The sequence below is a fragment of the Phalaenopsis equestris genome, unplaced genomic scaffold (assembly GCF_001263595.1).
Source record: "Phalaenopsis equestris unplaced genomic scaffold, ASM126359v1 Scaffold000240, whole genome shotgun sequence".
Classification (NCBI taxonomy): domain Eukaryota; kingdom Viridiplantae; phylum Streptophyta; class Magnoliopsida; order Asparagales; family Orchidaceae; genus Phalaenopsis; species Phalaenopsis equestris.
This window is the reverse complement of record NW_018164682.1, coordinates 1,485,009-1,494,529: the sequence shown is the minus strand read 5'-3', so window position 1 is coordinate 1,494,529 and position 9,521 is coordinate 1,485,009. Positions and strand designations below refer to the sequence as shown.

General features: G+C 36.8%; 1 protein-coding gene across 1 annotated transcript; it reads right to left on the bottom strand.

The window, feature by feature from the left end:
- Window positions 1-837: 837 nt before the first annotated feature.
- On the bottom strand, window positions 838-4,983 carry LOC110024026 (3-hydroxy-3-methylglutaryl-coenzyme A reductase 3-like). Its single transcript, XM_020723740.1, has 4 exons — window positions 3,940-4,983; window positions 2,795-2,976; window positions 1,891-2,237; window positions 838-1,168 (listed from the first exon to the last, which is right to left on the bottom strand). The coding sequence occupies exons 1-4, from the start codon at window positions 4,845-4,847 to the stop codon at window positions 917-919; spliced, it is 1,689 nt and encodes a 562-aa protein (XP_020579399.1). The 5' UTR covers window positions 4,848-4,983; the 3' UTR covers window positions 838-916.
- Window positions 4,984-9,521: the final 4,538 nt, after the last annotated feature.

The window sequence follows — 9,521 nt, the reverse complement described above, 5'->3', positions numbered from 1 at the left end:
TAAACCGTTGATACTTTATACCGCTACTTTAGATGACTCCCTTGGAGCCCTGTTAGCTTAGGTCAATGATGAAGGTTTATTTAAGTCGTTGTTTGATACAGGCAGATGTGAGGTATCCTTTTATTAAGAAGCATTGTCTAGCTTTAGTTTTTGTTTCTCAAAAGATTAGCCAATCTTATCTCGAAGTTTAATCCGTTGCAATATTTGATAACTCAATCGATACTTTCTAGTAGGTTAGTTAGGTGATCGATGATATTATTGCAATTCAATATAACTTTCGTGTCTCTTCGTGTCGTGAAAGGACAAATTAACAGATTTTCTAGCGTCCACACATTACGGGCATAATCTCCTCTCAACGATGACATGACGGACGAGCATATAATGAATTTAGAAAACCCCAATGCTTAACATAAGGAGATGTACTTTGATAGAACTTCATCAGCACGAAAGGCAACGAATCACATACGATAGTGCCCGGTAAGGCAGGAATTGAGCTAATTTTCATTACACCGAAACAAATAATGTTAAGTTATTCTTATCATTTAACAGAGACGTGTACGAACAATAAAGCAGAATAAAAAGTTTTGATAACTGTATTGGAATTGATAATAATAATGTGAACAACAGATATCAATATTTACGATGACTCACAATTGATAATTCATCAAATTGCTAAAAGATACAAAATTCCGAGGCCGAAATTTCGTCATACATATAAGTTGTGAGAGCATATTTCTAATATAACTAAATTATAACCAGATCTGATAGCTCAAGGATACTTTGATATGATAGGCCAGCAGGCAATTTGGAATTATCTTCCTCCTAAGAAATTGTTCATTTTTCCTGGAAATTATATTCCCGTGATTATTCTGAACGCTATGTTTCCTTCTGCACAGCAATGAAGATGTGAAGAGCTTCAGGCGTCAGATGGAAGAGATTTAGACATATCCCTGCTTGATCTGTTAAATTTCATGTGGCTCTTCACGAGCTGACCAGCAGCGAGAGCGGACATGAGGGACAGCTCTCCAGCTAGAACAGAAGCTGCTACAATGGTGGCCAGAAGCCTGGAGTTGGCTCCTGGGGAATCCAGATTTGCGCCCTTCACGCCAAGGAGATTTAAGCAGGCTGATTGGGAAGCAAGTTGCGTCCCACCACCGACTGTGCCAACCTGAAAAATGAAAAAAAAATGGAAGAATATGAGTTAATAAAAACAAGCTTAAATCATGGTCATGCGTGACATCAAGTAGGCTTATAAATTGGGGCACTTTGCACCCAGGCTTAAGTGTTCTGTAATTTATTTAATATAATTTTATTATTATTAAAAATAAATAAATGAAGAGACATTATTACAAGCCTACACTAAAGTCTTAATTAACTAGATAGGACGAGTTGCAATGCCAACCGCATGGTGGTAGAGTTTGGGCACGGAAATTTCCATGCGAAAGGAGGTTGTAGATCTGGACGAAAAGAAGGATGCCTTAGTAGTAATCTAATGGTTAGTTTATCTCAAACGCAGGGCAACAATTTGACTTAGGGCCAGTCTCCTTTTAATGTGGGGCATCAATCTCAACAGATAGGAATTTTGGGAACTATTTCATCATTTTAATCCCAAATTACATTAAAAAAAATTATCAATTTAGTTCCCAAACCTATTAATATATGATGAAATAGTTCTCAAACTTCTTAAAAGGAGGACTATTTCATAACCAATTGAAAGAGTCTTGAGGAAATTTAGTATTTTTATAAATTATGAAATTAGAATAGCCCAAAGTACACCGTCAAAAAGTCATTTTGACACCTTACTATCTCAAAATAACAATTTATCAAATAAAATCTCTAAGGAAAGAAGAAGAATATAATGGTCGTAGGAAAAGCTAAAATGAGAGGTACCTCAATTGAAGGCATGGTTACAGAGATGTGGAGATCGTTGTTATCATTGACAGCTTCCATCATAGTGATGCAGTGAGAGCTCTCCACATTTTGTGCAGGATCCTGACCGGTGGCTATATATATGGCAGTCACGATGTTGCTGGCATGAGCATTGAACCCACCTAGAGCCCCCGCCACAGCTGATCCAGCAAGGTTTTTAATGACGTTTAGCTCTACTAGTGCTGAGACACTTGTCTTGAGAACTTTCTTCACGATCTCTCCCTTGATAATAGCCTCACAAACCACCGATTTTCCTCTCCCTTCAATCCAATTAACTGCGGCAGGCTTCTTGTCAGAGCAGAAATTTCCTGCACGGTTCAGAAAACTTGAAATGATAAGAAATACCAAACAGGAAGAGAGAGAGATTTAAAAATAGGCTTTCCCGCAAAAGCCGAGGAAACCAGAGTAGATTAATTGAGATATCTGATGAAGTTTAAGAAAATTTTAATATCTCAGTAGCAGGAAAGAAATACATCTATTTATGAATATGAATTTTACATATAAAATAAAAATGGCTTACTAGCCAACAAAGAAACTTAAGGCAAACTCGAGCATAATTACATTGAAAAAGACATGAAAGAAAAATTCAGAAGAATAGCTATGATAATAGTTAAATTAAAAGATAGATTTTGAGTTTCACAACATAGAAAACATATATGCTATTATCAATAAAATTTTAGAAGAAAATGAAAATATTAACAGGTGAAAAACTCAATTTAAGATATTTTAACTCAAACAAGTATATAATATAAATAACCATATTGTTAAGAAAAACATGAGATTTAAAATTGCTTATTATATAATACAATGATGATTATTCGTAAATGAATAAATTTAAGAGCGGATGAACAGAGATATTTCTCACCTGAGATACTGATGACATCCATGTCAGGGAAGTCATTTTGCAGGCAGTCTAGTACATTCTGCACGCCTTTGGAAACCATATTCATGCCCATTGCATCTCCAGTCCTGCAGCAGAATCTCATGTACAGATTTCTACCAGCTAGAGAGCACTTGATTCCTTGAAGCTTGGCAAATCTGCTTGAACTGCAATCACCATAGAAAAATGTTATCTCGATAAGCAACATTAATTATTATAGACATTTGAGGTTTGAAGGAATTCGAAGGAAGAAAAATATAACTTTTTATCCTAAGGAAATTAAAGGTTAACTGGATTTATGTAAGAATATTGAACAAAGTTATTCCTTTTCATTGATAATTCTCCACCCAATCTTGAAGAAAAACTAGAAAAAATTTCTAATGATTATTGTCCTGAAAAAAAAAGAAACAAAAACTAAAATTTTCATCAACCAAACAAAAAAGTTGTTTGGAGATGTTATTTTCTAATGATTTGAGAAGATGTTATTTTCTTCAGCACTTTTCTATTCAAAGATGTTGTTTGTATTGTTGCTGATGCTGATCAGTTAAGAGTTTTTTCTATTGGTTATTGTTTGGAGATGTTGATTGCTTTAGATCCGTTGAAGTTGTTGATTGTTGCATAAGATGTGCCGGGTTCTTTCATTTGGGTTTTGTTTGGTTCTTCCGAGCTTCCTCTTCGAGCTCTTTGATCTGTTTTGACTTCTTTTAGTTATTTAGTTGTTTATCTAGTCGATGTTTGTGTGGGTTGTGTTATCTCTTCAAATTGTATCTCTTTTTTATAAATAAAGTTGGGCGTGAATCTCAACTTTCCCCAAAAAAAATAAATAAATAAATAAAAATAGTATCAAAACAAATGGAGAGCAAACGAGATGAAAAAGACCATTTCAACTTCACAATTGAAATGAAAACATGCGCAATTTAAAAACACCAACGAAAACGCGCTTGGAACAAACAACTCAGTTAAAAAAAGAAAATTAATTTTCTTAAAAGCGGCCCCTCCTAGTATTAAATTGGTAAATATTATCTGCACTCCAGCTCTCAAGTAAGTATATTCAAGCAAAATCAATCTGAAAACGGAATGTAAAAAATAGGCTTCAGCCCAATAATCACAGGAAAGATTGTCGAACATACCGATCAAACACAATCGCAAGCGTCTCGAAATTTCGAGGATCCTCTAAAAAGAACTTGAGCTCTGCTGCCCTCTTGGCCGTAGCAAACCTAACGACCGGAGCCCTCGTCATCCCATCTTTGAGAACTACGCTCACTGCCCCATCAGACGCCGCAATCGCCTTGCATCCACGGTTTGTGCTCGCCACAAGGCAGCCCTCTGTGGTCGCCATAGGTACAAAATACTCCTTCCCGTTAAGTAACAAAGGCCCTGCAATACCTACAGGTAATTGAACATAACCCACCGGCATCTCGCAGCACTGCCCCAAAATGGAATCGTAATCGAATCCATCAAGGGGAAGCCCTTCCATTCCACGTCCCGTTATCCTACTGATAGCCTCTCGCCGTATCCCCGCCGCCCGCCGGCAATCCCCAAGCCTCGACTCGAGAATATAGGATGGGATCTTCCCGGAGACCACTGCGGAAACAATCTCTTCATCATCGCCAGAGAGCGGAGCGGCAGGGAGAGGAGGTTTCTCGGAGCAGACGAGGGGGCAGGGTGCGGGTGGGTTGCTGGGGAGGAGGAATTCGTCGTCATCGTCGTGGGAGGAGATGAAGGACTGAACGTAGGCGATGCCGAAGAAGCTAATAAGGTAGATTAAGGAGGCGATGAAGCCAACAATGGCAGAGATCTCGGAGAGGGTGACAACATGGAGAGGAGTGGTGGTGCGGATCTTATCGCGCCACCTGCACATTAGGTAGTAGATGGAGACCATGAAGAGAGCGGAGAAGAGCTTGTTGGTGTGCCGGATGGGAAGGGGCAGCGCATCGGAAGCCTGGACAGCAGATGCAGAGTCGGTTTCGGTCGAGAACTTCCCCGCCGGTTTTGAGGATCGGAGGGGGTTTGAGATTGTCCGGCGATGGAGCTCCATGAGGAGAAGGAAATGGGGAAGGGAGAGGAGAAATTAATGGAGTTACAGAACCCCTCTCTCCCTCTCTCTCTCTCTCTCTCCCTCGTTCTCTCTCTCTCTCGCTTTCCTTCGCTCGAAAACGCTGCGAGAAATCTGTAGAGAGGCCGAGGAGTTTTATAGGGTGAAACTCGCCACTAGTCCCGTGATTAATCGTTAATTATATTTATTTATTTTATTTTTAAAAATTCAATTGGTGCCTCTGCCCAGAGGTGGCAGGGCCCCTAATTTAGAAGCTATGAGTTAAGCTTGATGGTTGGACTCCTATTTTAAACGTCCCAAATTTTTCTAAAAAAAAATGAATGTACAAATTGTGTTTTAACATATTTATTTTAATTATGGCTGTCAAAACGGTTCATTGTTCGCGAATAACTCGTGTTCAGTTCATTAAGAAGCTTGTGTTCGGCTCGTTCGCTAAGTTAACGAGCCAATTTGTTCGTGTTCGGCTCGTTTTGGCTCGAAATACTACTAATCAATTATATATATATTAGTAGTAGTTAAAAAAAAGTAATTAACTACAATGCTACAAAGATTTATAATCAATTAAAAGTATTAATTAAGAAAATAGAATAAAAATTATTAAATTAGATTCAAATGATGTTTTAAATCTTGTCACAATCCTTAACATTTTATGACTAGGTGATTAGGGTTGTCAAAACGATTTTTTGTTCATGAACGGCTCGTGTTTGACTCGTTTGCTAAACAAGCTGAACACAAACACACTTTTTGTGTTCGAAATATGAACAAGTCAAACAAGAATAGTGATATTTTTTTACGAGCTGAACACGAGCTGAGCTTGGGCTCGCTCGTGTTCGCCTCGTTTACACCCCTAATCTCATGAATTTCAAACGATACTCAGACACCATTTTAATGCATGCAACCATAATGAAGTATGATGATATGAAAATTAGTGGTTTCTAGCTAAATAGTGATGTTCTCATCAAGTTAAATGTGGTTCATTAAGATTTGATTTTCAAGAAAAGAATTCTCATAGATAATTTCTGATTGATTTAAGTTATCAAATTATTCGTAACATTATTTTTAAAGCTGACAATCTATATAGCTAATAGAACTCATCCCATTAATTCTATTATTATTTATCTTTTTATTTTATTTATAACACAATATTGAATTCTAAGAACATAGTCATTATTCATCTTAAGATCAACATATTCCATAAAATAATTAAAGGAAACTTACGTACATACAACACAATTCTTATGCATTTACATATCTAACACCTAAAGTTTAATTTTTACACATATGATCGTTGTTTGCAAATAGCTCTTTAAAAAGCTCGTGTTTGGCCCGTTCATTAAGTTAACGAGCCGAACACAAACAAATATTTGTTCATTCGTGTTCGGCTCATTTTGAATCAAAATATTACTAATCAATTATATATATATGTTAAGTAGTATTTTTAAGAAATTTAATTGGCTACAAGGCGACAAAGAGTTATAATCAATTAAAAGTATTAATTAAGAAAATAGAATAAAATATATTATATTAGATTCAAATGATATTTTAAATCTTGCCCCAATCGTTAACATCTTATGACTACGTAATTAGAGTTGTTAAAATGACTCTTTGTTCGTGATTGGCTCGTGTTCTACTCGCTAAGCAAACGAGCCGAACACGAACACACTTATTGAGCTCGAAATATAAACGAGCCGAACACGAGCGAGCCTCGTTTACACTCCTATTTTTAATTCAATTGTAAATTTTTTAAAATTTTAAATAAAATAATGATTTGGAGAATTTCATCGAGGAATACTACTATTGATCAAAAGGGCACGTGTTGAGGAGTATATTTTGATTTTTCTTCCGTAAGGGTGAGAGTTCTTGAGTTCCGTTGAAAAGAGTGGCTTAAGGGTGGTGTAATTTGTACAATTATCTTCATTTTCTTTATAGTGGATTTTTTAGTGTGGCATGACTCTGCAGTTTTTCTCGTTCATTTCACATTAAATTTTGTGCTTTCTGTGTATTCTAGTTTTGTGTGCTTAGATTATAAATTTTGTTTTAGATCTCTTGAATCGGTTTTTTGCATCTCTCCCAGCATTAATAATTAATTTTGATGCAATTTTTAAGTTAAAATTTCTTAAATTAAAGTTTGGATTATCCAACCTCAAACTTAAACAAATTTATATTCAAATTAAATACCTTGAAAAGATGAATCCAACAACATTAAAAGTGGTCTAACCTTAATTAAAAAATATTAATTAAATTAGTATTTGAAGTAATGTTGAAAATTTTAAAGGATTAACTAAGAAAATCAAGAAATGACTAAATTTTATATGCTCATAATTTAAATCAAATATATTGGTGGGAGCAATTCAATAAGGTTAAGATAACACAATTTCAAAGTCATTAGGACACTTCAACTCTAAATGAACTGGAGTGATTAAGTGTTTTGAAACTTTAAAAAAAAATAATTAAAATAACACTCTCAATAATTATAAATGGAACCCATGTTTTTGGTTCTTTTTAAAATTTGAAGTCCTCAACCTATCTATTCATGGTCTTAAAATTCCTCGTTTTCAAAGAGCCTTCTAACCTGAACTATCGGAACGATTCGGAGAAGATGAGAGATCAAAAAAGAGGGAAATAAGGTGAAAATTATGCATGCAAATTAAAAAAAAAAATTTATGGAGAGCTCTTGTGCGGTAAATCTCGTGCGATAGGTCAAGTTTATAAATCCAAACAAGATCAGATCGAGATACATTGAACCGAATAACCATAAATGAATACCTACACAAGCCACGCATAACCAAAAAACCAAATTTGTGTATTTGTCCTGGGTTGGAGAGCACTCCCAAAGGGACATATCTCATTTGATTAATTACATATTGAGGGATGCCCAAGAATATTCTCGATTAAAGTAATCTTGCTTATATTCAAGTGAAGACTAGTAAAGGGTGTCACAAAGGATGTTTTGTTGCCTTCAAAGCTCTTGCTAAGCCACAAGACAGAGACTGATTCTCTCATACTTCAAATGAGTAGTGACTCATCGGCATATGAGACCCACCATATAACCAAGTCGACTCATAGAATCCACACTATACTTTAAGTGCCCAACTGAGCCAAAAGAATTGTGAGTCAATTATTGTATCTTAAATGGGCGGCGATCTATTTGCAATCGAGGCCTGCGAGACGAAATCAAAGAAGCGTCAAATGAGCGACAAAGCTCAAAGGGGGAATGACAAAGGAGAGGTAGAGTAATGTTAATCGGATAGAGGGGTCAGAATACCACTGATTTGTCATCTCAATCTATTAGGACCTTAAGTCTATATGGTCATGAAACACAACCAAAGATCCATTGTCAGCACTTTGTGAATTATGTCATCCAAGGGAATCTCGGTAACCCTAAGATCAAAAGAAGAAGACTCTAAATCCTATAACCCTCTGTTGGTAAAAAGTTTAGGTGTGACTTATACCTATCAAAGTATAAATCACTTAACACCTTAATCACACTAGAAAACCATCTAAGTAGAAACATATGCTGGGCCAGCGGGGTTGAAGAAGCACAGTGACTTCTCCTCGGGATATGCAATATGATGCAGTTATCTAAAGTCCTAAGTGTGACGGCTCTATTAGATATGAATGGGAATTTGCCCATGCAATGTAACTGGTTTTAAATCCGGCCCGAAGGCCATGAGGAAAGTAAAAGCAAGTTTTGAAAATCTTGTAATATTTTAATTCTAAATTTTGATTATTTTTAATCTCTTATTAGGATTTTGTAGAAAACTTATAATTTCAGTTTCTTAGAAAACCTAGATTATGTTTGTGTGATTCCCCGATAATTCATAAGGCAAAAAGGAGCAACTAGCAAGCACATTGAGCAATAAAGTAAAAAAGCTAAGTACAAAAGATGTTGTGAGATATGTACTTCCTGGCATAGAAATGAGACGAAAAAGAACACAAGCAAACACAGATCGTTTACGTGGTTCGATCCAACTGGATCTACGTCCACGGAAGGGAATCAATCAAATAGTTCACTAAGGCAAAAGAAATGGAGAATACATAGCTTATACATAGAGATGAGCCCTCATCTTCCTTCTATGACCTCCCTTTCAAGCGACACCTTGATATAAGGCCTCAAGATGCTCTCCTCCTCTCTAGCTCTCTAGCTATGCTCTCCTCCTCTCTAGCTCTCTAGCTATTCTCTCCTCCTTCGTGGTAGCTTAAGATCTCTTCCCTTGCTCCTCCTAAGCCTCACACCCTAAAGATTTCTTCCCTTGCCTCTCCAAAGCCTCACACCCTTAAGATCTCTTCCCTTGCTCTCCTAGACCTCACACCCTCTCTATTTATAGAAGCAAGAGAGTGGTTGGTGGGAGGTAGGTGAGCAGTAGGTGAACGGTAGGTGAACGGTGGGTGAGATGTGGTAGGTGAGCAGTACCACATTACAAAAGTGCCCTTTTACCTTAGTTCATTAATTGGGGGTCAAAATAACAATTCTCCACCTTGACTCTCAATTGAGAAGCTTCGAAGTAAAGATTCCCTCCACCTGACCCCTGAGGGGCCCTCAGCTCTTGCTTGAGTCTGCTAATTCCAAACAATACATGGACTTAGCAATCACGGTTATTCCGATAAGAGAGTACAACCCCTTTTTCCTGACTCCTTGTATGACGACACGAGGGC

What these genes read in the sequence shown, in the direction of transcription:
- LOC110024026 (XM_020723740.1), bottom strand. Translation starts at nt 4,847, where the DNA reads ATGGAGCTCCATCGCCGGACAATCTCAAACCCCCTCCGATCCTCAAAA. An exon ending in CTTGCGATTGTGTTTGATCG is followed by an intron (nt 2,977 to 3,939) that starts GTATGTTCGACA and finishes TGGTGATTGCAG; the next exon opens with TTCAAGCAGATTTGCCAAGC. An exon ending in TAACCATGCCTTCAATTGAG is followed by an intron (nt 1,169 to 1,890) that starts GTACCTCTCATT and finishes TTCATTTTTCAG; the next exon opens with GTTGGCACAGTCGGTGGTGG.